The sequence below is a fragment of the Mastacembelus armatus genome, chromosome 7 (genome assembly GCF_900324485.2).
Source record: "Mastacembelus armatus chromosome 7, fMasArm1.2, whole genome shotgun sequence".
Taxonomy (NCBI): Eukaryota; Metazoa; Chordata; class Actinopteri; order Synbranchiformes; family Mastacembelidae; genus Mastacembelus; species Mastacembelus armatus.
This window is the reverse complement of record NC_046639.1, coordinates 2002825-2028489: the sequence shown is the minus strand read 5'-3', so window position 1 is coordinate 2028489 and position 25665 is coordinate 2002825. Positions and strand designations below refer to the sequence as shown.

Sequence of the window (25665 nt, the reverse complement as noted above, 5' to 3'; positions counted from 1 at the left end):
ATTTTTACTTGTTATGCAGTAGTTTCATTTAATGTATTGGTAATGCTAGGCTACATAAAGGATTAGAGTACTTCTCTAATCATAACAATAACAACAAAAACAAAACCAAAAAAATCCATGGCTCTTAATTAATTTCAAAGTTCAAGTCAGGCTTTTTTATTGGTCTTTTATTGAATGTTTCAATTATAATATACTCTTATATAATTTAATATAATACAATAATAATTTATATAATACATTAAATTGTGTAATTTGTCCATATGTACAAAATGTTCTTATGTTGTGCTACATCAGCAGCCTTAACTGTAAAAAAAAAATATATATATATATACATACATATGTGAATATATCCATCCATCCATACCCATTTGCTGCAAGCATGCTGGGGCCTATTTCAGATGACAGTGGACAAGAATTTTCAAGTTTCAGGATTAATTGTTCATGTGTTAAGCATAAATATTTAGCCTATTTATTTAAATAAAATATATTTCCATAAAATAATAGCTTAGAAGTAGTCAGCAAATCTCTTTTGCTTATTTGATTTTAACTTAGCAAGCATGAATTACAATTAGCCTATCTGTGAAAACTCATTCACTCCTGCCTGAGACCTAGGGCACTCTTAAGACTCTTATTAAGGCTACAGTTTGCCTGAGCTATCTCAGTTCTCTCACTGAGTCTCTCAAAAAGCATCACCACCCCCCCCTTCAAGTGAGCATAGTTTCTCTCTCCTCTTTCTCAAAGTTTATTTGAGAGCATCCTCTCTGAGATTAAGAATTTCACAGATACCCAAGTTGCAGCAATGCTGCTTCTATTTGTTTCTATGGTCACTGGAGGTAAAGTTGCTCTGATTGGCTGCCTGGCTCCACCAGTCTGAGGTCTATTTCTTGACGGTGGCAGTGCTGTTGCTGCGCTGATAGAACAGCACATAGGCTTGATTGGTCTGAAGCTGTTTCTCTGAGACTGGAGTCACGCTGTAGATGAACAGACAGAGAGAGTAATCGTAAGGAACAGGTGCAGTTACAAAACTGTGTATGATATGCAGTCGTTCAGTACTAAAACAAAATCATCTGTGTACAGGGCATGTCTCACCTAGAGTCGTTGTAGAAGCACCAACCATTTTCATCTAAACAGCAGGCTGTGTAGTGGCCCATGTTCACTGTCCCAGCATGGTTACATATTGCATATAAATCATACAGCACTGGGCCTTTGGGGACACAAAACTAGGGTGTATCAGTTTTCCATGTTTTCCATTTATGAAATAATCAACCTGAAGAAATAGTTTACATCTGTCATAATTAAAGGAATAGTATGGTAAATAAAAATTGCACATGACCTATGAACCATTGATTTGATGGAAATATGCCATTACTTTTCAACTGGTTGATTAATTCATTAATATTATAACAGAAATCATGCACATTTGTCATATTTTTGACATATTACAAACTAATGGATTCCTCATGTCTCTCGTTTTGCTCAGCTGTCAAATGCACAAGCCGTTAAAAATCGTGGTATAAAGTTTTACCTGCAGAATGTCAGTGGTTAAGTAATTGCTTTCAGCCATGCATGCCTTTTTTTTTTTTAAGTCAGGACCCTGGCAAATGTTTTTTACTCCGGTATATTTTTAAAGCTTGCCTGCACTGTGTAATATTTCACTGCTTCACTGTATTCCTTTTTCCAGAATAAACTAAAGCGGTTGCAGTTTACTTAAGCATACATGAAAAATGCTATAATGCATTGATGGAAGAGCAAATGAGACATGTTTAAAGTTAAACAGAGAGATATGGTTGATCATGTTACCACAGTCGACAGGTCCATAGGGTCCAAGGTCCAGATTAGTGAGTGGGAAGGACACGTATGCAGTACTTTTACTGATAGACCACCGTGACGTTGTGAAACGATTCAGATCTGAATGGGATAGTTAAGCACCATCATAATGTCCTGCACATCAACATCACTTGCTAATAAGGTTAATACAGTAAGTAAAAGCTATTGCCTAGGATACGGATCACAATAACCTGGGGAAACCGCTGGATGGACAGTTGCTTCATGGACTCTGTACGTCTATTACACCTCTCACACATCTGAAACACACAGGAACAAATGCACATCCACTACAGCATTAAAAACACATTTGCAAACACACACGGGTCTGTTATAGCTATACACAAAGCCCAAGACAAAGTTGCACCACTAGTTACAGATTAAATTATTCATAGAACTATGATAATATTTGTTGGGGTACTATTAACTCATTCTACCTTAAGAAGATACGTTGGATTTAATCAGAAAAAAGTTCTTCGGGGCCCTGAAAACTTTGGGAGGGTCCTAAATGTACCTGCAGTTCTCTGCCAAAGTTAGAACTGCTTTGGTTTAACATGATGGCTTTTCGCTGTGCTGCTTTTGTCTTTGTCTCCTCTTACTAGTTTGAAACAATTGGTGTTAGGATGAAATGGATGATTTTAGGTGGGTCTATGGAACAATGAGAACATCTGAGTCAAAAAGCGATGACAGTGTTGCTGATTAAATCAGACCCACACAGTCCTGTTGAAACACAGCAGCTGAGTGTGTAAGGGCTTTAAAAAGACCAACCATTTCAAGTAGTCATGACTCATGTGTCGTGTACAAAATAAGGTTTAGGTTTTGAACATGTTAACACTTTGAACAGGTGTTTTTTTTTTAATCAAATTGTTTGTACCTGACAGCTTCCCTGACACTTTGCAGTTTTTAAAATCAATTTTCAGAGAATCAGTCTCTACATTAACTTACTGGGGAATTCTCCTTGTCCAGTTTCTCCTCTTGAGAGAAGAGGTCTAGGCACTCCCTCAGTGTGACCTCTCCTGCAGAGCTCCTCTTGGGGATGGGCAGAGACAGATCACAAAACACATCGAATGTGTTGGAGCAGTGGGAGCACACAGAGCAATGCAGCGAGCTCCGCAGCTGGCCTGAGAACAGGTCTGTTGCAAGGGTCAAACAGTTGTCAGTGGTAGGAAATATCAGTGGTCACTGAATTGTTATTGCAAATGAGGCTGATGGATTACTGTTACCAGATTGGTCTCCTCACCTACTATCCTGCTGTCATCTCTATCCAAGTGCTTCTTCCACATGGCAGCTGCCTCTTCTGAAAGTCTAAGGGAAAAGATGTGTGAAAGAACAAGAAAAAAATTTGGTCACATTGAGGTTTCACTAAAAAGATTCTCTTCCACTTAGACATACAAACCTAAATCTGGCATTTTTTGGTTCAGGCTCCCTCCCTGTTCGTCGATTGTAAGGTCTGCGATTGACCTGTGTGTGCAGCTTATCCAATAGGAACCTGAGAAACTCCTGAGCATCCTGTTGGCTGAGTTAAACAGTGACAGAGACATGAAAACTCGTCTTAATGTAAATTAAGTAGCCAGCTACTTCAATACAAGTCAAATACAAAAATATTAATAATTATTATTTCTGCTGGTTTATTGAAAATATTTACAGCTCCCCTTTTGTTTGTAAAAAAATTGTGCAGAAGTACAGACGTGAAGTGTATACTGCAGTATATGTATATATACATATATATATATACTGCAGTATATGTATATGTATATATACATATATATATATATATATATAGCATGCTGTTTGGCAATATTTACATTTTTTAATAGTTTATGAGTTTGCCTTTATTATCATTTGCATTTGAAAAAAATGAAAGAAAAACATTATTATTCTCACCTGTAACCACAGAAATAAGGCACCGCTTCTTTAAAAATACTGTAAAACTGTCGTGGATTTACAACTGGGTCTCGGGCCTTCACATCCCAAAGGCCCGACAGCACCTGGGAGAAGGCTGGTACAGGAAGATAAGGTTTAATGTAAAAACCATGATGTGTAATGAGGGACATGGACAGAGGAGAACATCGGGAGAGAGGAACGTACCTTCCATGAGCTTAGCATCCTCTTTGGAGAACTTCTCATGCCTGTAGGACCTGAGGAGGCAGTAGTCCCGTAGGCCACATGTGTGAGACAAACATTGCACTATTGCATTAAGGAAACACTGCGTTGGAGACAAAGTAAAGGGGACAGTGAGCGTGTTGATGTAAAAATGTATTCTCACCGTTGTGGAGGTACAGTATTTAAATCGAAGGATTTAACCTGGTTCGTTGCACACTTACTGTGTTTCCTGTGTTTCTAAGTCCAACCCTTCCACTTCCTAAGGTGAGCTGGTCTTTCTGTGAAATAAAAAGGACACAGAAAACTATCAGCCACAACCACAGACCTGTCACATCAGCAAAAAGCAAACAAACAATAAACACATGTGCCTCAGTGCATGTATGTGCTAGTATTTGACCCCTGGCTGTGTCTGTACAGCATGTTACTGTCGCTCTGCATTAATCCCACCATGACAGTTCCTGAATAACTCTGGTAGGACAGATTTAGCCTTCTTATCTCATTGGCATAACAAGAGAGGCTAAAAAGAGGTCAGCCTTGAGCATTCATCCTATTAGAGCGCTGACAGGTGCTTAAACACGTGTGTGTTGATGTGTACACTCCCTTAATTCCTTTACGTGATTTTTTTTTTTTTGTCTGTGTTTATGTTTGTCTCATTAGTGTGCCACAAATCACACATCAACAGAAATCTCCCAGGACTAATAGACTTAAAGGTTTGAGCACAAATGAAAGTTTATGCTATGTTGCTCTGCACACACCTCATTGTCTGCGACCAGAAGCAGGCCCATCAGTGAAGTGTAGAGGACGGACTGGGAGATGTCGGCCGTCTCTCTCTGGAGGCCGTTCTGAGACACTAGTGTTCGGCACAAGGCCTCACAAGACCCCTCCACATTGACCCCACTGGCTCCAGGCATCCTATTCTACTGGTAAACCTCACAAGTGTTTCTGAAAATGGATTCTGAGACACACAGAAAGGTTTTCCAAAGGAATGCAAGCCACGTGGTTTGCACTTCAAAGGGTAAGATGCACTGCCTCAGGGTCAAAGGTGAGCAGGATGTGGTGGTAGTGCATAGGCTGTCTGACAAGGGACAGAGTCCAGTTTTTCAGCTTATGAAGCTGGAATGAGTATTATCCTTTCTTTCGAGGGAAATGACGAGGAAGGTCATTCACAGCTAAGGGGAAGAAAGAACAGGATTAATTTGTGAATGAGCTTCCCCTTGAGGTAAATCCTTTTGTTGAATAGATCAAGTCGATCTACTCTGGATCACAGTCTGCTCTCGTAACTACAGCATGGAGAACGGCTCGGAAAGTCAAGGTCTTACAGAGACCTCAGTGAATCCGTCAGCTTCAGGGCACATAGTTTGAAACAGAGATAATTTTATGAGACTACAGCCCAAGTGTTTATTAACCTGTCATCAACAATAAACACCAATCTCTCAACTATGGTATATTTAGCTAAATGAAAGAAGAAATATTACTGTGTCATTGTCGTCTGGGGCAGGTAGGGTAAAACTTTGCAAAAACAAAATGAGCTTACAAATAACATCTCACAATTATTGTAGCATTAGCAAACAAGCAAAGCAATAAACAGCGTGGACTCACCTGATCACTTGGTCATTCTATCTGTGGACAAACTGTCCCTTCCAAACTGTTCCCATCACCTGCTGAGCTGTTAAAAATGCATAAGGGGATGTCTACTGTTTCATTGTGTGTCTGAGGGCTCGAACTGAAAGTCTACCTCTGTGCCCTGTCCTGTTACTGGTGTTTGAGAGAGAAAGGAGAGAGGGAGGGAAGATAATCATCTCTAATCTTTTCTCTGTGGATCTCATTGGCTAAACTTGGACTTTTCCATGAGTACCTCAAAAAAGTTTTTAAGCGTCAGTTTATTGAAAAAAAAAAAAAAAAACCCAAAAACATTTTACATGGAAATTTAACATCCAGTAATACTGTGCCCCAGGCTGTGCTGTGCACATCACCTCAGGAACATTATCCGTCAGAAAGAGCAAGAAAAATATGAACCACGTAGGCGTTTTATGTGTATGTCTAAACACAATCATCTGTCACAAACAGTCCCGTTTATTTTCTCCAAAGTCAATGTACACATCAACAGAGGCTCCACAGGCCTCGGCACGATCAGTCTGACAGTCAGCGACTGGTATGGTCTGCCATTTCTGCGTCCGAGCTGAGGCTGAGCTCAGCTATGTGATACAGGGCGGGATCAGGGTGGGGGCAGAGCTGCGACTGGCTGGTGTGAGCAGTCCTGTCTCGTGACTGGACAATCGCTTGGCGCAGACTGGTGATCCACTGCTGCTTGCTGAAGGAGTCGTTGGCCTGCAGGCTGTAAGACTGAGCTTTGGAGCGCCCTCTGCTGCTCACACGGAAACAGTTCTTCACTAGGACAGAGAGAGAAGGGCAGGAAGGAAACTGTGTGGGTGTTGTGACATTCGCTTCAAGTAATGGGGTCATGTGGCAAGACTTTCTGTAACACCTTTATTCCTCACTTCACTAGCAAACATGAATTAAAAGGTGCAAATAAACCCAAAATAAAGCACATGTTATATATCAAAGCACAGTATCTATACTCTACTGTAGAGCTGACATTACTTAGTCGATCATCAAAACATTATTAAAGGAAAATTTTGACAATCAGATAACTCTTTAGGTCATTTCTTAAGAAAAGAGACAGATTATTTTTAGATTATTTGCTGCTCTTCTGTCTATACTGTCAAATGAGCTGCTAAAACAATTTGCCTCAAATGTTTAACATTAAATTATAGAACAGATTATAATGAAAAACTCATTTGTTGTAACTCTGTTCCACTTTGTTCTTATAATTTAGCAATTAATAAAACATTTACATATTGTATGTACGTGTACCTTTATCATTTCCCCCAGTGAAGGCTCCTCTGAAGGTGCCCCCTCCACCTGCCTCCCCATCTGGGATCTCCTCCAGATTGATCAAGGCATTGGGCAGTGGTTGTCTGTACACATTGAACACATGACCTCCGTCCCTGTCCTCCCCTGGTCTGGTCAGCACCAGAGCCAACTCAAAGAGAAAGACGTGAAGCCGCTGACAGTGAAGACAGATGAACACAAAGCCATAGATATGTTTTTATGAAAACATTTACCAATGCATTTAAATGTACATTTAAAAAACAAAGAACCTATTATTCTGATAGTACAGCAATAACTTTATTAGTATGACCATATAAAACAATTACAATATCAAGGACATTATGCAGGCTGCACTTTTAAAATAAGGGTAATTGAGCACACTTGCAAGTTAAAAGACTGGGGTCAGAGAGGAGCACAGGACTATAGAGACCCACAGTCTTCAGTTGAGATAAAAACAAATCATACAAACCTCAGGAGAACCAGTCAAAGGTCAATACAACATCAGAAGACTTAAACATCACAGTGAACCCCTACCTGTCCCTTGTTGTTCTTGAGCTCTCCGTGGCAGTACAGGAAGCGGGACTGCTGGATCTCAGGTAGTCGCTGGCTCTCTTCAAGGTAGGTGAGCCCTCGCCTGTAGAACTGACACTCAGCCTCCCCTGTTTTCTTGTTCACCTCTGCCACAATGCTCTGGATCAGCTCCAACTAAGCAGAGAAATGTTTGTCAGACGCACAAATGTTCTGCACACATGCATAAACTGTGAATATAAACTGCACATGTGGAGAAATGGCGTTTTTAATGGTGAACTTTCCACATTGTCCATTTTATCCGCTTGCTTACTCACAGCATCAGGTAACGTGTCCTCGTCAGGATGATCCGGAGGCGTGCACTTCTGTATTTCTTTCAGCAGTAGAGGGTATTTAACCAAACGGCTTCGAGGGAGATCCAGGAAGTTCCACAGGTCCAGCTTCCTGCTGAACGAAGACTCCTGACACAGCCGCAAGAAATGCTCCACTCTTTTCTCATGCTTTTTCTGGTCCAGCAGGGCTTTGGCCCCCACCTGGTTACAGCAATATGTAACATAGGCCTCCAGACAAGGGAACTGGAGAGAGGAAGACGGGAGGAACGAAGGAGCAATAAAATAAAAAATATGAAGCCAGATTAAAGCAGAGACTGAACGCTGTGACCCTGATTTATAGGGGAAACAGGAAATATCGAGAGTGAGGGTGAATTATGACTTTTTCTCTTCTTCTGCTCTGTGGTTGCAATGGAGATACACACCCAATTCATCAGAGTAGGCCCCACCTCTCCGACTGTCTTCTCTGATCCCCTGAGCCGCTCGAGCCGACCCAAAAGATCTGATATGAAGTGACAACAGAATACCCAAACTGTTGAAGTGCCAATGTTACTACAGCTCCAAGACAAGCACAAACTGTTCCTACACATTTAATGTCAGAACCAGGCAATACAGTTAAAATGAATATAATAATATTCAACATAAGACTATTTTCCAATGTCAATTTATTGTATAGCACCACATGCAAAAACACAAATAATTAGCCCGTCACATGACACTTTATTATAAGGTGCAATGTGTTTTTTTATTTGTGTTTATTGATGTAGAGTAGCTGTCTTCATGTTTAATTCCTCCTGTTTGTATGAACAGTAGATTTACACAAAATCTTGGTAAAAGATCACAATAAAAACACAAGTGCAGAGAAATTAAAGTCAAACAAAGATTTACCTTCATGTAGAGGAATGAGAGAGTCCAGAGTGCCAAAGATCTGTCCAAGCTCACTCTCTGTCATGATGTCCAACTTCAGCATGGGCTCATAGTACACCTAGCAGAGCAGGTGGCAAAGGAAGAAGGTGGAAGAATCAAATGAGGTCAAGAAAAAAGTGTATAAATTCCAGTCAAACCAATGTGACCAGAGACGCTCGCATATATTGGATGTATTTTATTGAGGTGGGGGGGCGGGGCATGTACCTTCTTTACCAGACTGAGGTCCTCGATCAGTTGCCTCTCTCCCTGAGTCAGCTCATAGATCACCTACAGGATGGGCCAAAAGAGTTCACCATTTTTAACCATGCAAACACCATCATGTGAACACAAATACAGATAACTGACACACACACACATGCACAGATGCATAAAACACACAAGACAAACAGCATGAGCTCTCACAGCTGATTGTTCAATAAAGGAAGTTGAGCCTCCAGTGCCAGCTCACATCCTCTTTCATAATCCCCTGTAGAGCTGCTTTACAAAAAATGAAGACGAGGCACTAGTTACACCTCCCACACTGCAACCACTGGTCCTCAGGTTTACCCTCTGGGCCCTTTAAAAAATGGCTGTGTTATTTAAATAGGTAGGAAAGTGAGTTTCTGAAGCTGAGCTAAAGTTAGTTTGCTGCCCCTCACACCTCTTGACGTTTGATTTCCTTTGCGGTGAGGTCGTGACTCTCCACGGTGTCGCTCCAACATTGGCTGCTGCGCCGCCGTGGAAACGATGCGGCCTTTGGGCGAGAGCGCAGGGGAGCCGGGGGCAAAGGTCGGGCATCTGTGCGAAAACTAATAGACCGCTGTGAAACAAAGAGCGAGCAGTTGAAGGCCTGCATGCAAAGACATTAGTGGTTTATGTTGGGCTACAACAGGAATGTGGGTGTGTTTGTGTTACCGAGATGGACTGGCCAAAGCGTTTCAGAGCAGGGGTCTTCACCGGGGTTATGACACCTGTGAGACTATTGGACTTTGCCACAGGTTTGACCCTTTTATTACTGGGCTCCTGAAATAAAAAAAAAAATGAAACTTACAAATCCACCTCTGGTGTGTGTTAAAGTGCTGCACATGCATGAAACTACCACTGGACACATTCAAAGATTTTAAAACAACTAAAACCCTTCACCTCGGAATCCTTTATGTGCTCGGGCATCATTTCACCCTCCTCCTCTTCCTCGTCATTCTGTCGAAACAGAACAGTTAAAATAACAGAATAAATTAAGTTCAGGAAAGTCGAAAAAGAGCGATGTCAGGAGGAGTGAGAAGTTGCATGGTGCAGAGCTCTCGCTTCCTGTGTGACACTTTCAAAGAGGAAGAAGGTTAAAACTGTGTCATAGTAAAATACAAGATGTCTGCCTGAACCACATCAGCTGTATGTTCAGCCTAGGTAGAAAGTGCAACAATTTCCAACACCAGTAGAAAAAAATTCATCTGTGCATGATAACGTACAAAAAATACCTGCAAAACAAGAAAACCTGAAAAGTGAATAGTGGTGCTGAATAAAATGTGAATCATTTCAATGTGAAGATCAATATTAAGATAAATGTCTGTGCAATTCAGAGAGTTTCTGTGGCAGCACAGTCGAACATGTTTGTATCTCATCAGCTCTGCACTCAGCATTGTGGTCAGAAAGGTAAGGTTGACTAACTTCCGCTTGTTACAGAGAGGCACTGCGTGACATAAAGATGAAGAGTTTTATGACAGAAATCACTCACCTCTATGATTCTGGTCACAGATTCGTGAGCTGGGTCTTGTTTTCTTTTCTTCTAAAAAGTCAAAAGTTATGTGAAAGTGAATTTCCTTTAGTCAAGAGAGAGTCTATGTTTCAGGGGAAAGGAGGTGAAAGGAAATAAGGCAGATTGTGAGACTTACCCCAGCATGGTCATAGAGGATGGTGTGTGTCTCTCCTGGAGCTGCACACCTTAAACAGACAGAAACTGTTACCGTTTCATTTTACAGTGAAATACTGAACAGTAATATCAAACGGATCGTTATGCAAGATATGCACCAACACCATTTCTAGCCACTACATAATCAAATAAAGTTTATTACTGTTACAAGTTAATCCCAGTCAGTTCTCAGCACTAAGATGGCGTGTGTGGCACCTGAATGTAGAAACCTACGGTTTAACGATAAATGCAAAAGGTACTATACCAGGAAGTCCTTGCTTCACCAGTCTCCTCCACTTCCATCTTTTCTTAGTCTTCAAAGCATCATCACAGAATTGTGACACTTCAAAAAGAGAAACATTGAAATAATCCAAATTCACCGCAGCCTTTTCTATTTTAGTTGCATACAATAAATTTGTTAGCAGGGAGCTCGTCAGAGATCAGTGCACTTCTTCCTCCTCACTTTCTTCCTCATCGCATACTCAACCACATCCTTTAGGGTTGCACATATTCATGTATCCGCTGTTCAAGAAGGAGGGCTCAAAACTTTACTTCAAACTTCACTTAAAACTGTCACCTGGATGATCAAATCTCACTAATACTCTGCAGATCAGAGGACCCGACTGGACGCATTAAAATGCTATGAAATAAGAGGAAGTAGGTACAAACTACAGCTTATGACCTTTTCAACAAAGTATTTCCAAAATCAAAATTAAGACATGATTTGCATTTAGCAAATTTTAATTTTCTTTGCATAGATTGGTATTTATGAACATCACAGGGGAAACAGGAAGTGTAAAATGATTTATATAAAAAGAACTGAATATTTTTTAAAATCTGCCTGATTCAAGTGATAAACCAGAAAATCCATTAAGTATGTGTGTGTGTGTATATGTATGTATATATATATATATGTGTATATATATATGTGTATGTATATATATATATATATATATATGTGTGCGTCACACACACACTCATATGAATCGTCTTTAACCAAACCAACTCTTCCAAAAGGCAAATAATCACACAAAGTCAGACTTTTCACATGTTTATTCACTATCACACTAAGTGCTCCCATTTCAAGATACATCTCGATGCCTTGCTCTTATAATGTATTGTCTTTTGGAGTTAAAGTAGAAACAAGACAGTTTATAATCTACAAGGTGTGTGCGGCAAAATTTTGTCCACTCTCCTTCCCCAACCCGCCCCAAAATAAAATAAAAAATGAAACATGAAACAAAGAGGATAAAGAGAAAAACTGATGTCAAGTGCAAGAGCCCCTCCAAAGTCAGAGTGCTGAATGAGGTGGGTGTAGGGGTGCTTCAAACCAGCAAGGGCTTTTGTTGTTGTCAGTATGAGAAATCAGGACATTGACTTGGGTTTAAACTGTGCCAGTTTCAGTTTTGGAGTTTCAGGTAGAGTTAAGGGAAATTAAATGTAATTTCAAAATGTGTTATGTTTTTACGATTCTTGGCTGAGGTTTTAGTTAAGAAAAAAAAAAAGAAAAAGAAAAAGTGGAGCCAGGCCTAAGAGAGGGGCTGGAGGGAGGAAGAGAGCACGTAGAATGAATGAAGGGGAATCAGCTGGTTGGAGTCAAACATCCACTTAGTGCTGAAGGCTAGTAAAGAGTGTGAGGATGTTTTACAGGGACACGACTTGGGTTATGGAGTACTAAGAGAACACTAAGGCTTAGAAATAAACTGAGTGGAGAGGTTCTGCTACTGAGAGACATCAGGAGGTCTGGTGTACATGCTGCCTTCCTCCAGTGACACCCCTGTTCCCACAGCTGAGCACCAACTGAATCCCTAACACACATACAGGCATCCTTAAGTCAGCTTACTGGGGCTATGTACACTCAGGCACAGGTTTAGACAAAACCATATGCCTAAAAAACAAAACGAAAAACTGATTGATCCAATGTAGCTGATTTGGATCAGCCCACCCACCCCAAATCACCACCTCAACTCCTCACTTAGACCACCCCACCCCTGTAACTCCCACTCTCCTGTGGGTGGCTTCAGTGTGGAGCTCAGCGGATGGTGTATCTGACATAGGGCACTTCCACATCTTCGTCCGACAGGTCGTTACAGCATAGTTCAAACACCAGGGCTTTCACGTGCTTGCCCAGCTTCTTTTTGGACACCTTAGTCACAATCTCTGTCATCCTGCAGGACACACACCAGAATGACGTGAGTAAGTCGGTATTTTAAAACAAATATATACTTCAGGCAAGAAGAGTAGGTATGTGAAAGGTGTACTCACGGCAGGTCCAGTCTCTCTTTAAGTTTGGCAGCAGGCATGAAGAAGGAATACAGCATGGACACTCCCTGAGACAGCATGGTGATCTCCAACTTATGGTCATTCTAATAAAGAAAGAAAAAACAGCAGTGTAGTTAACTATAGGTCAGAAAGCACACGGTGGCAGAGATGTGTTGAGAACATACTTTAAAGTAGTCCAGGAACTGTCGGAGTGTCATCTCCTCCCCATTGGGCTGCAAACCTGTGACCTCGAAGCGATCCCACAATGTCCAATCAATTTCATAGTACTGCAAAAATAATGAGAGGATTGTGATATGCTAATAGTCTCAGAGAAAAGATGCACATTTCTTCCCCATTAAACACCAAAACATGTTTTTGCTTGAAAAGGGTTTAGAAACAAGGTTCCAGTAAAACCCCTTTCCAACTAACATTCTCCTCAGCACACACTGATCCAATCAGCGTGAGAAGATGAGTTACACTCACTTACACCCAGGCAGACACACTGCATCTGCCTGGTGCATCGGTATTAGCATGGCTGTATCATCATCGGAGCTCTAAATACCTTTTGGCCCACACACTGGCAGCCTTTTGGTGAGGACACCTTATAAAATACATCTGAACAGCTCAAAACAAGCAGGCGCTCACCTTGTGTTTGGGAGCAGCAATAGGCTCGGAGAAGGCAAAGAAAGGCAGGGCCAGGTTCATGAAGCCATTCTTGTATGACTCCAGCTTCTTGTGTCCTTGGATAATCTTGAAGAGCTCCAGACAAACCAAGCCCACCACTGCAGCTGTGGTAGTGGCAATGGCAGGAATGATCTTGCCAGCTATTAGTTTGCTCTGGATTGGATGACAATCAAAACAGGCACTTTATTAAAGCAGTTAAATCATTACAAAAAAAAAAAAAAAAAAAAAAAAGTTATTTTAGTTAAGACAGCATTTTCAGGTACATTGCTAAATTCCAGGAAGAAATCCACAGCATGTTCAATGAGGGATCATGAGTTTGCAGGTTAGTTTTATAAAAAAAAAAAAAAAAAAAAAGAGCCAAGTCTAAATGATCAGAGAAAACAGTGTCCCACCTTATGTCTGTCTGCAGGAGGAATGTCATAGTTCTCTGCACGCAGGTTGGATGCTGCTACAATGAAGTCCATGTGGAAGTTGGTGTCATCATCCTGTTAAAACAAGTAAAACAAGGTCACACAAACTGCCTTCAGAGCAGGGCACACATCTCTGTTAAACTGGGTCAACCGGTAACATTGTGTTCTCTTGGTCTTAGCTGTCTGTCTCTTCCTCCTCCCCTGAAATAAAAACCAGTCTGAGTAAACCTGAAACCACGAACTTGGCACTGTGGTGTATTTGAGCAAAACGCTGTTATACTGGTGACCAAACAGATGGGGGCAGTAGATGCCATTTGTTAGTTTTTTTTTTTTTAAACTAATCCAGAAGAAGAAACAGTGACATCAGGTTTTCTTTCCCCCCCAGATACTGCTCTCTGCTTGTCCTGTGATAAAGCCATAATCCAAACTTTAGCTGAAATTCTTTTTCTGTTTTCCACATTAGGATGACATTTTTGCAGTCTGCTCATTGTAAACAATGCCCAGAGAAATAACAGAAATAGTTTGTCTTTTCTTATTAGCGCATCTTTGTGTGGGCGTGTGTGTGTGTGTGCATGGCTTGTTTGTCTGCACACAGGATGAGAATTGCCATTTTTGTGTTTCAATGACTGAAGAAGCAACAAGCTAAAAAAAAATCCCAAGTGATGATTTATGTTTTAATACAATAACTAAACTGCATTTTCTGATTCAATGTAAGTGTAGTTTCACATTTATGTAAATTCATAGGAACAAAGATGACATACCTTCTCAAAGTCAATGGGGTTGAGCTTGAACTGGGAAGACTCTGGAGAAGGCAGCTGGGTCTTCAGCTCCTCCAGTCTGGAGTCATCTATAACCAACAGATCAGTGTTGCATTTTTCTCCAGTGACACCATGACTTCAATGTATAAACATTGATCATTTACAAAAACAGATTTTGCATGTCTTACCAACAGAGGAGTTGCTATTCTGCAGCTCCTGGTCAGAGACATGGATTTTAACCCCTGAACGAGGGGTAAAGGGTGGCACTTTGACCTCCTGCAGGATCTTAATCACACCTGCACGATCTCTGCTCCCCTGCAGGCCATATGTCTGAGCAAGCAGGTTGGCCCCTGCCATTATGTAGTCCACATGGAGATCCTACAAGAAGACGCACTTCTCTCATTACCTTGTTCTGCACAGTCTAGTTAGGAGCTGGTATTGCTTTAATCACGTGCTATTCACACATAAATGCATACTTACATTGCTAGTGCTGAAATCTAGGGGGTGAGGACACCTCTTTGGGCCAGACCAGAAGGGGGCACCAGAGCTGGTGAGCTGAAAGAAAAGTTACACCTTGAAAACACTAAAATGCTAAATTCTGATTGCAGACCCCAGACCAGACATCAAATATCACAGTGGATCATCATGCAGTGGGCTCGGTATGTACCTGATCTGGGGGGAAGTTGTGCAGAAGCTGGCGGATGTTGTTGCTGTACTGGCACTGCCAGTGGTTGCGTGCCCAGGTTACACAATCAGCCCAACTGCGAGGACAGTCCGTTACAATACTCTTGTAAACAGCCTCCAGCACCTCAACAGGCTGAGCTCCAGGAAGTTTCAGGGTACGCTCCATGAACTTAGGATCTCTGCAAGAAGAAAGATCAAAAACCCCTGTTAACCATCAAGAGTTGTCACATTTGTTCAACTATTGCTCACCCACTGGGCTCACCAAGGATCATTTTAAGCATGTGTTTTTGCTTCTTTGAGATTCAGATCTACTATAACCTACCACAAACACAGCTTCTCAACACCTTAAAATTAAGTTAGGTCAGGCTGAGCCCTTTGACAGACCGAAGTACACTGGGGACGTGAGCCGTTACACACTCTGCATAGATAAAATAAAAAAAAATCCTAACTTCTGTTTCTTCCATTAACATCAGAAGAATTCTGTATCTGGGCTTTGCCAGTCTCCACATACATCATGTCAAAGAGCACATGATCATCTGTACAAATATATTCAATGATGCTAAAGTCACTTTGGGTGGTGTTAAGGTCATTAACTCACGTGAGATACTGCATAGCATTCTCTGGTGGCTGTTTGAACAGTCCCTCAAACTCATCACGGGCCCACTGAACATAAGACAATGAAAAGAACAATTATTAGTTATCAATCAATACGCAGTTCACTACATTAGAAGTACAATATGTGTATAAACCCTGAACCTGTTTCAATAAACAATTATTTTTAGCATTAGATAAGGCCTGGGGAAAAATAACCACTCTCCCCTTTTCTTAACGTTATGCTTTAGAAAACATGTAAACTTTACTCACTAATATGGTTTTGAGTTTAACATGATTTCAAGACCTTCCTGTGTTTATCTTAAAGTGAGGCGATGGTGTGGGTGCATCTACTGACCTGCAACGTATGTTCAATGGCATTTGGGAAGTTCTTGAGGGTACAGATGGGAATGGACTTCTCAGGTGGGTCTTGGCTAGAGCTGTACGACTCTGTGAGGAAAGGTATCACAACCTGGACATTTCCTTTGGTACCCAAAGTACCAGACTCCAGTAAGGGTTTACGGTAGTACACACACCTCCGATCCATATACATACCTGGTTCAATGGACAAAAACACATAGGTAAGGGACGTGGGTTGAAAATGGGCGGAAGGAGCAGAAACAAATGCATCATTTAAAAACATCAAGATCCTAAATGTAATTTTCTTACTGAGAAAATGCTCAGGCGGTAAAAAGCTTTTAAATCTAGTGAAATTTTGGCGTTTCTTACGTGCGTCAACATTGTCCAGTGCATTGGCCACACCATCAAGGCTTTCAAAGAAGTCGTCGTCGTAGATCCTCTCTGTGTCTGGGCCTACCCTGTTTTGGTGACCTGTGATCCTGATGGAGGGGTTCATCTGTTTCACTGCCGCTGCTGCTGTGTCACTTTTCATTTTCTGAAGTCACATACACGCAATTTATATTAATAGGAAGCTTCACTTTTTTGACCAAACACCAGTATTACAACTGACCAAACGAATACATGGAGTGTAGAGGTCATACAAGATTGAATCATGCAAATAATTGGTAAAAGGTTTGTTTATCCATCCATCCATTTTCTTCTGCATTTGATAATGAAAAGGGCTAGAATATGAAGGGCTAAAATGATGGCCTAGAGCCTCTAGGAGTTGCTGGTTCCTTCAACTGCAATTTCTTATATACCACAGTGTAAATAATGTCAAACAATGCAATGTTCTCTAAAAGGTCACCGAGTTTCATTGATACCCACATTACATAACCAATACATCTAGAATGAGACATGACTCCAGGCACCGTTTCCTCCATCTACAATAGATGGCATTCATGCATTAGATAAAGTGCACGGAGAAGCAGTCTCAGTGAATATGAAATCCAAACTCAGCACTGTCTAAAAATATCAAATTCAAATCAATAAATGGCTAATGTATGTGCACTCAGCAGTACAGATGCATCAACAAACAGGGCTGAGCAAATAAGATACTGACCGTAACATCCGACGGTCTGAAGAGGAACTGTCTGTTGAGGTTGGACCTCTCGATGGTGTCCATGTCTGTGACAATGACCTCTCCCTCCCCACATGCCAGTCCAATCATGGCAAAGTTTTTCAACAGCTCACAGCCAATAGCACCAGCTCCGACCTGGAATGATTAAAGGTCCCTCAGTGAGCGCTCTCCCATTTTCACACCATGAAACAAACACCATTTATTTTTACTGGTCTGTAGATCAATGCAAGCATTCCACAATGTCAGAGAAATGCCAGGATTAAAAGCTGAGGTTGGCAGAGTCTTACTAAAAATATGTGTGTAAATACAAAGTCATTTAAAAAGGTTAAGAAACAGCTGATCGCTAGTTTTTAAGATAAGTAATTCAAATAAATTGTCTATTTGTTAGGGCTTAGTTATTAACTTAGTTATTAAACAGTGACAGTTTAGTTCACTAGCATGTACTTTTGGAGAGTATTTATAGGATTGACTTTTCATCCTGCACAACATTGTGGCTCATTGATATTTTTAATAGTCTTTGGACAAGAATGATGAATTAAAGTATTAAACACAGGAATTACTTTATTAAGATTAAATCATTGCTGGTTTTGTTCTTTTTCATGGCCTTTTCTTTGACAAAAGGAGAAAAGTTAAATATCACCAGATTTATCTTTTAAATCTTCCTTAGCAACAGGATGCCAGAGGAGGTATCAGAAAATTTTCCATTGGCCAGCTTACCAGAAAGTAGCGCTGTTTGCCAAGAATATCTTGCAGCTTGGTGCCAAAAACTGCAATCTGCCCATCGTATCGACAGTTCCTCTGAGAGAAATATAAAACACGTTAAAAGCCACCGTTTGTCATCTGTCTTCAGTATCAACGTGCGATTTGCTCTGTAAACCTACGGGAGCACACTCCTCCTCTGTGAGAATGACCCCGTCTTCTTCGGCCAGGCACTCCAGGGCATCATAGTACAGCCACTGCATTACTGGCATAAATTTTCCTGTGCATGCCTAATTAAGAAATAGGATGCAAAAAATATAGATGTATTTGTTGCAAAACATTTTTGATTAGATTTTAACATGTTAAAATCAAAACACTGCCTTACAGGTAGTTCATCAAAACATGTCTGAAAACATGTAACTACAGTGATATTGTAGAAGCTGTCTAGCAGCTTACACATAATGTAGCACTGACCTTCATCACTTCTTGTGCAGCCAGCCCTCCAATGTAGGCATTAATAGGGGCCAGATCACCAGCAGCAACATACGACAACTTTTTAATTAGAGCCTCATCCAACTGCTCCACTTTGGCAGACCCTGTCTGGGCAGAGTTCACCTCCTTGGCCAATGCCAACAGCTCATCACCATCAGCCTGAAATAAACACAGCTCAGCAATTATTCATGTGTAACTCAACTGTGGTTTTGGTTTCTGTATCTCCTGCTAGGGATTCATTTCAATTCTAAAACCCAAATTAGAAAAACAGGCTTATTACTGACAAAGCTTCTAAATAACAAGTTATATAAACTCTTATTGAGACATACAGGCATTATCAAATTAAGCAAGAGGTCAGTTTTATCCGTAATGACAGAAACAATTTCAAGCCAAGGTAATATTCCTATTATCTTGAGTGATATTTACCTGGTTCCAAGGTGCAGGAGAACGGTTATGTTTCTTTTGGAAGGCATGGATAGCCTGGAAGCCCACATGTAGCTGTCCTGGACGCTCAAACTTGCCAAAGTCTGTCATCACGAACTCTGGATCAGCCACAGAGGAAGAGATGGATTTCTGCACAGGAAAAACATACATGAGGGGTGAATTGGATTTCAGGTGAGGTTTTCCACTAGTTACAGCAACATGGATGGGGTGGAACACAAAACGGTCACCATCTATAAAAAAAAAATCATGTATTTTTATGCATTACTACTATATCACTATAGCATTACATGGTGTAGAAACTAGCAGTCACTTACAAAACCGATCTTCTTGGGCATCTTGACCTGGGAGACAATACCTCCTCTTACATAGTCTGTGAACCCAGTTGTGTCACAGATGCTGAAGGTGTAGGGGCCTGGATTGAGAGAGCAAGTCAGATCACCTTATAATGGTCAGAACCACTACACCCAAAACATGACTTTTCTTAAACGGGAAAAAAAGTCTTACCAAGAACTTTAATCTCCATTGGCTGGCAGCCATTGAGCTCTGTCATACCCTGAACCTCTGTGAATGTGACAGAGTCTCCACTCTCAAAGCCATGACGAGCCTCATCCAGACATGTCACAACCCCTTGGCTGTCCTGGAAACACCAAAAATAAGCAGGATTTGTGTAAATAGAAGCCATCTTGAAACCTTAGCTTATTCCTTTGAAAAACATTCTTGCCCACCCTAAGGACTAACCTTGGTGATCATGGAAATCATGGCACTCAATGGTTGCTCTCCATTGGTGTCATAGACTATCATCTCCTCACCAAAGTCACAGAAAAGCTGGCTAGAAAAACAAGTCAAATGATGCATATAAATATTGAACAGTAACAGACAATGGCGTACAATGGACACAAAAGTTCAGCGTCTTACCCAAACAGTCCACGTGTGTCTGCGACAATCAGCTTGATTCCTTTGCTGTGGCAGAACTCCCCCACATGCTGCTGCTCGTCCAGGCTCAGGTTAGTCAGGACTACCACCTAGGTTGCAGAAAAAGACTCATTAAGCATCAACTTTTCTTTGTTTTTTGAAAGCTGAAGTGACTAATCAACTAGTTTCTACTCAAATTATACCTGGAACTTGATCAAGTAGTCTTCAGTAAGTGCACCGGTGTAGGCGGTCACTGGAACGTAACTGTTGAGTTCAGCCAAACGGGACTGGCTGACTTCTGCCCTGTTCTTCCCCAGGTCCTCCTCTCGAAGGTAGAACTAAAGACACAAACATAGGATGAATTTAACGAACCAATACCAAGTCAGTCAAATAATACCTATAAATACCATGAAATGACCAAATATGTCTACAAAGGACAATAGAGGACACTGTCAATACTAAGATACAAGTAGCAACTGGCTGTAGTGGCAATCAAACTGGGCACTAAAGAATTAGAAATGATGGCCGTCTTAGTCAGAATTTCCTGCACCACACCCAATCGTGCCTGCCTGAATTACATAATGGTTAAGAATAACGTGAAACTGGGACTGTCATGGAAATCCAAGAGCTTTTGAAGTGTTTTCATGGAAAATATTCAAGGAAGAAGAGGTGGGTTTTCAAATGTATTCAAGTGAGGACAAGGCTGCAGATTCAGTGGGTGATTAACTTACTGTAAAAGATGAACAGCACGTCAAATAAGTGTCACATATACAGGGACACAGATTCTTCATACCGTATATTCTGGATAAATATGAATAGATGCAGTGCTGATTTTATTTTGACAGTTACTAACCTGCAACTTAATCCCAAAATAACTGAGTTTTTTTTTTTTTGTGTAAATCTGGGCCACTCAAAGCAGCCAATTCATTGTCTTGGCTGCTTTGAGTTATGTGCACTTTTCTGTATTTGGCTACATTCACCTCTCTCACTTCTAACCAGTCTCCCTGGTCCACACCACTAAGAAGCACCTTAACTGTAATGATGGCACCACCACCACACATAGCATCATTAACTTCTTTCATTTCACTATTACTATGGTTTCCTACACTTGCCCTGATATATACCTCCCCATGCAGGGATTGACAGATTTTGTTTACATGCAGTGATATGACATGGTGTGCCATAGCAAAGTAAGTAAATTTGTAAATGAAAAAAATATCAGGATTTAAGATTTAATCAATTTGCAAAAATGTCTAAAATCATGTCATTATGGTTTAGTCAGTGTAGACTGATGTTCAATTTTCTCCCCAATTTAAAATAACTCTACAGCACAGAATGCGAAAAATGACAGAGCCTGAATACTTTGTGAAATGAACAATGTACAAAAACATTTAATTTAAATTGAAAAAAATAAATCAGAGCACAAGGTCAAACTGAGGCTTGAAAAAAAAAGTTGAGACACACACCACCAACAATCACACACTGACACACTATAGTCAGAAATCAAACACCTGAGCAGTCTATGCACACATTTATCTGCTTGGCCATCAACAGCATGAATGTCATTCAGGGCATCAGCCTGACAAAGCAAAACTCTCACCACTATAATGACACTGAGGTCCTACTACGGATATGACCTAGGGAGAAGCCGCCCACTGATAAATCTGGGTCACCCTATGGTTACAAAGGGTGGGGGCGGCTGCAGGACTTTTTTTGGATGGCAACCGTACAACACAACAAATGACTCATAATAGATGAAGTCACACTGCACTCTGGAATCAGGCTCAAAGACACCAGATGAATCACCAATATGCTACTAGGACTGACTTTGTTTGCATGACTGCATTTAAATAAAAATCACTGAGCTAAGGCCAAAGGGGAATATCTGAATTCTTCTACACACCTGAGAGGAGAGGTCTGCCCATTCTGCAACTCCTTGGTCGTGCACAGTAACACTTCTAACTCCTCCCAGGATGACATTCTTGGCAATCTCTACTCCAAGACCTCTCATACCAGAGATGAGGACATTGGAGTTTTGCATGCGTTTCATAGCATCGTGGCCCAAAACATAACTACAGAAGGAGGGAAAGTACCATTAGCATAACCATGCATTTTTAAAATATTAACTCATTAATAAACCTCGAAATGTGTTAGTCTTCACTGCTGAGGACTAAAATTCTTCAGAGAGAAGACTTACAGTTGTCTGGAGTACAGGCCTTCATCGATCTCAGCATCATTGCCATTCTTAGCCATGCCCTAGGGGGAGAGAGCAAGAGGTGCAATCAGTCTACGTTACAACTTCTACCCAAAGTATATGGTGTTTGTGTTTGCACTCACGTTGGCAGGTGTGTGGGACAGATCAGTTCTGACAGAGTTAGAGGAGGAGCAGTGGGATCCCGTCTTCGTCTCTGTTCCTGACAAGCGACGCTTCTTGGACAGCGGCGAGCTGGACATCTGTGTATCAACCAACACCACTTATTAAAAAAATAAATAAATTCACAGACAAGCCAAGATGGTCTGTACTGTCAGTTTAAGTTCTCCCATTGATCATTTTAATTAACTACAGTTCATAACATGAATAAACCTAAAGTTGAGCGCATTAGCAATAAAACAGTAAGTGCAATGTCCACATGCCTATATCACATGATGGCTATAAACCCCCCCCCCCCAAAATAAACTTAGCAAGATTCAGACACAAATCAGTGAATCGGTCCTATGTTTTTACTATGATAAGCCACATACGACCCAATCCCCTTCATGTTAGAGGATTTCTGGTGGAGGCGGCAGCTGGGCTGGCTACAGGCCAAACACAATCTGTTAGAAAACGAACTGAGCCTGGAAGAGTAATGAATAGCAGCATTATCGGCCCTTTTCATGCTCAGAAACAGCCGCGGCTTGTTTATGTACTTCTATTATTTATTATATCGGTATTTAAGGACAGCAAACATGGTTTCAACAAAAAGAGCTGAATCATTAAAACTTCACTGCAGTAAAGTGAGAAATACCACACAGGACCATAGTCTTGGTTTTAATATATCAAAATACACATTTATTAGCGTCTGGAAAAAGTCAATAAAATGTCTAAGTTTCTGTGATTAACGCAACAACACGGACTAATCCAGGGACTTTTGGTAGGAAACCCGGTCTCAATATGTTGAATACCTGCCCACTATAGGCGAACACGAGAAGCCACAATTTCCGCATCCAGTGCAGCTAACTTACCTGTCCCCACATCCAAACTTACCGTTTATTAACCTTTATTAACCCTTTCCGCCACTTCAAATGCTAAAAGGAGTTTAACTAAATCTTAACGGGCCGCTCAAATTAAACGTACATCTTATTGTGAAATGAACGGCCTTTAGTGGAAAAAATGAAAATGAAGGCATCCGGCATGATACAGCAAAGTAACCCGCCCGCCCCTTACTACTGTTTTTGCTAGTTCCAGTACAAAAATCCATAACTTAACAAATCACTGTTGACGCTTTCGACGTTCAAAACAGCACCAAGAAGAAACCGGTTAAGTGGGTCGCACGCCACTAATCGGCGATTAGTGATTTAAGTGACTTGGCAAATAGAAGAGAGTCGGAACATTAATAACTTAGAGGCAAGGAAACACCAGCCTGCCAGCCTGTCCATTAGCGGCTCGGCCTAGGCCTGAATTACCCCCAGTGCGGAACACAACTTTACAAGCTAGCAGCTGCTCGAAAAAAGACAGCTAGGGCTTTGACAGCTAGTTACCACAGCTCCTACACTAACCTGGTTTAACGTTTCAGCAGCTAACAAAAAAACCACCGTTTCACCTTATCACTTAATAAGCGCGTGTTTGCGAATGAAAGACTGACTAGCCATTACACTCGTGCTCCATTGATTTTGGTTTTCTTACCAATAATCCTTCTCGGTCCCTTCCCAACGCGAACCCTCTCCTCTTCCGCAGTGCCTAGATGTCAGTAATAACGACGATTGTAAATTCGACGATTTAGTGCAAAGAAAATAAAAGGCGATGCGGGATTAGGATGGTCTGCGCTATATTGTCGAGTCACTATGTCGCTGTGCTCAGAGTCTCTCCTATGTAATTGCGCTGCTGGCTTTGCGACTGCAGACGGGAACAAAACCAAAATGGCAGATGGGGAGAAAGGGGTGGATGCGCCGTGACGCATGGGCTGAAATATTCAACAGGAAAGGGTGGCCGTGAGCACGCTGCTCCGCCAGGCGTTCAGCTCATTGGCTAGAGGACCGAAGCTAACCCGCACTCATCCCGCCCCTGCTACCACAAGCTGCATGCCATGTATATTGCTGTACAATAAACCGCAGGACTTTCGGCAATCCATTCAAGAAACACATGGCGATTGTTTTAGAAACGCACAAAGAGCGTGTCCGACAAGTGCACGAACGAAAAGTCCCGACTCTTCCGCTATATTTTCAAAAGACGGTGTCTACAGATGCTGAATGAAATCCAACATCTTTGTTTTAGTGACAGACTAAACTCGTCTCGTTGGGAAAAGCGGACAGCACATAACTCCACAGGGCCTTTACATTAGACGTGCTACAGGGATGATAACCAAATTCTTCTCACTGCAACGCCAGCTGGTGTATTGTGGCTTGAATATACCGTTTTACTGAGCACATCAAGTCTGACGGTGCCGTACTGACAACCACCACCACCACCTGAGACAGGTATCATTGGGCTCCTTGCTAGCTACAGTGATGCCGGGCCCCCAGACACACTAAGGTTAGGGGTGAGCATTCCTCGTAGTGGAGGAGTATTGGGGGAGGGGGTGCCTGCCAAACGACAAAGGCCCAGGAAAAGAGTGGGCCGCAAATTGTCGGGGATGCACGTCGAAGGGGTCCCCATTCTCACCTTTGTACTGCGAAATGAGGAAAAACACCATTTCCCATCATTTTATCGGAGCTGAGACGTAATTATGAATATCACTGAAGTCACATTAACAGGCTGTCTTAACTGGGCAAGCTAAGAAACGCCACCGGCCAATATTATCTCAATGTGGTAACACCATTTGGCATGGCGCCCCGACGTTAATATAGCCAAACATTATTTACGTCTACTGGGAGGAAATAATGGCATTAGATAACGTTACTGGTTTGCGTGATGCAAGTTAGCGAGTGTCTGCCTCTCAGCATAGCGTCCATCTAATGTTTGTAGCCAACTAGCTTCCCGGCTACCGTTAACGTTATTCACAACAAATTTAACACAACGCTGCCTTGCAAACAAAACGTGCAAATGTGACTCAAACGTCAAGAGTTAGGTGCCAGGGGCTTGTTAGCTATAGTTAGCTAGGTCGCAGAGCTGAAACGGTCCAGATAACCGATGGCAACTAACGTTAACGACTCCGACTAGCACAGATCAAACGACTGCGTAGTTGTTAGCTTGTGTTGAGCTAGCGTTCAGGCTATCTAGCCACCCAACCACTTTCTCCTTGTGCGAGCGAGGCTACCTAGCTAACGTTAGCCAACTAGCTCGGGCTAACATGATCGAGACGAGAGCTTACACAAGTGTGCAGAACTTACCACATCCGATATTACTCGGCCTGATCTGTAGTATTAAAAATCGGCTTCTACTTAAGCAAGAAACCTAATGAACAACGTGACAATTCAACAGTGCCGTTGATTGCAAACATAAAAGTGTGTCAGGGTGGCGGGCTCTGTGTGAGTTTTTCCGCTGGACGGCTGCCTGCCCGGCTGTTCCCCAACCGTTTCCCCTCACTCTATTTCAGTTGAAAGCAAAGCAAAGCAGCAACATGTG

The 25665-nt window shown here is 41.6% G+C and overlaps 3 protein-coding genes and 1 non-coding gene across 5 annotated transcripts; all 4 read right to left on the bottom strand.

The window, feature by feature from the left end:
- Positions 1-171: 171 nt before the first annotated feature.
- usp21 (ubiquitin specific peptidase 21) lies at positions 172-5714 on the bottom strand. The gene is made up of 11 exons (XM_026332362.2): positions 4683-5714; positions 4149-4205; positions 3913-4030; positions 3709-3823; positions 3221-3340; positions 3065-3129; positions 2770-2957; positions 2006-2084; positions 1801-1908; positions 1090-1204; positions 172-971 (listed from the first exon to the last, which is right to left on the bottom strand). The coding sequence occupies exons 1-11, from the start codon at positions 4836-4838 to the stop codon at positions 878-880; spliced, it is 1215 nt and encodes a 404-aa protein (XP_026188147.1). The 5' UTR covers positions 4839-5714; the 3' UTR covers positions 172-877.
- A 190-nt stretch (positions 5715-5904) lies between these two features.
- On the bottom strand, positions 5905-11097 carry arhgef3l (Rho guanine nucleotide exchange factor (GEF) 3, like). Its single transcript, XM_026332354.2, has 13 exons — positions 10754-11097; positions 10472-10520; positions 10315-10365; positions 9726-9782; positions 9498-9605; positions 9244-9402; positions 8808-8870; positions 8565-8661; positions 8102-8178; positions 7665-7922; positions 7354-7524; positions 6802-6994; positions 5905-6317 (listed from the first exon to the last, which is right to left on the bottom strand). The coding sequence occupies exons 1-13, from the start codon at positions 10789-10791 to the stop codon at positions 6070-6072; spliced, it is 1569 nt and encodes a 522-aa protein (XP_026188139.1). The 5' UTR covers positions 10792-11097; the 3' UTR covers positions 5905-6069.
- Positions 11098-11526: 429 nt separating this feature from the next.
- uba1 (ubiquitin-like modifier activating enzyme 1) lies at positions 11527-25653 on the bottom strand. 2 transcript variants are annotated; one of them, XM_026332344.1, is made up of 26 exons: positions 25431-25653; positions 22242-22358; positions 22102-22160; positions 21808-21976; positions 20108-20242; positions 19908-20014; positions 19731-19821; positions 19497-19629; positions 19307-19404; positions 18975-19121; positions 18531-18707; positions 18239-18346; positions 18075-18155; positions 17340-17492; positions 16607-16772; positions 16236-16432; positions 15885-15949; positions 15270-15465; positions 15083-15157; positions 14791-14980; positions 14606-14691; positions 13827-13919; positions 13396-13587; positions 12936-13037; positions 12754-12854; positions 11527-12656 (listed from the first exon to the last, which is right to left on the bottom strand). In XM_026332344.1, exons 2-26 carry the CDS (start codon positions 22356-22358, stop codon positions 12521-12523), a joined length of 3174 nt encoding a protein of 1057 aa, XP_026188129.1. In that variant the 5' UTR covers positions 25431-25653; the 3' UTR covers positions 11527-12520. The 2 variants fall into 2 exon arrangements, with proteins under 2 accessions (XP_026188129.1, XP_026188128.1); XM_026332343.2 differs by lacking the exon at positions 25431-25653 and adding an exon at positions 23788-24592.
- On the bottom strand, positions 13182-13302 carry LOC113146338 (small nucleolar RNA U6-53/MBII-28). The gene has a single exon (XR_003297343.1). It is a non-coding gene; the product is annotated as a small nucleolar RNA U6-53/MBII-28 (small nucleolar RNA).
- Positions 25654-25665: the final 12 nt, after the last annotated feature.

Bases quoted from the DNA above. Each gene is read 5' to 3' on its own strand.
- usp21 (XM_026332362.2), bottom strand. From the start codon at position 4,838: ATGCCTGGAGCCAGTGGGGTCAATGTGGAGGGGTCTTGTGAGGCCTTG. The intron at 2,085-2,769 runs GTAAGTTAATGT...TGTGTGTTTCAG, and splicing joins TGGACAAGGAGAATTCCCCA to ATGTGTGAGAGGTGTAATAG. The intron at 1,909-2,005 runs GTATCCTAGGCA...TATCCCATTCAG, and splicing joins TCCCCAGGTTATTGTGATCC to ATCTGAATCGTTTCACAACG.
- arhgef3l (XM_026332354.2), bottom strand. From the start codon at position 10,791: ATGGAAGTGGAGGAGACTGGTGAAGCAAGGACTTCCTG. The intron at 7,525-7,664 runs GTGAGTAAGCAA...TTCTCTGCTTAG, and splicing joins AGGACACGTTACCTGATGCT to TTGGAGCTGATCCAGAGCAT. The intron at 6,995-7,353 runs GTAGGGGTTCAC...CTTCACTGTCAG, and splicing joins TCAAGAACAACAAGGGACAG to CGGCTTCACGTCTTTCTCTT.
- uba1 (XM_026332344.1), bottom strand. From the start codon at position 22,358: ATGTCCAGCTCGCCGCTGTCCAAGAAGCGTCGCTTGTCAGGAACAGAG. The intron at 22,161-22,241 runs GTGAGTGCAAAC...CTCTCCCCCTAG, and splicing joins TGTCCCACACACCTGCCAAC to GGCATGGCTAAGAATGGCAA. The intron at 20,243-21,807 runs GTGTGTAGAAGA...TTGTGTCTTTAG, and splicing joins GGGCAGACCTCTCCTCTCAG to TTCTACCTTCGAGAGGAGGA.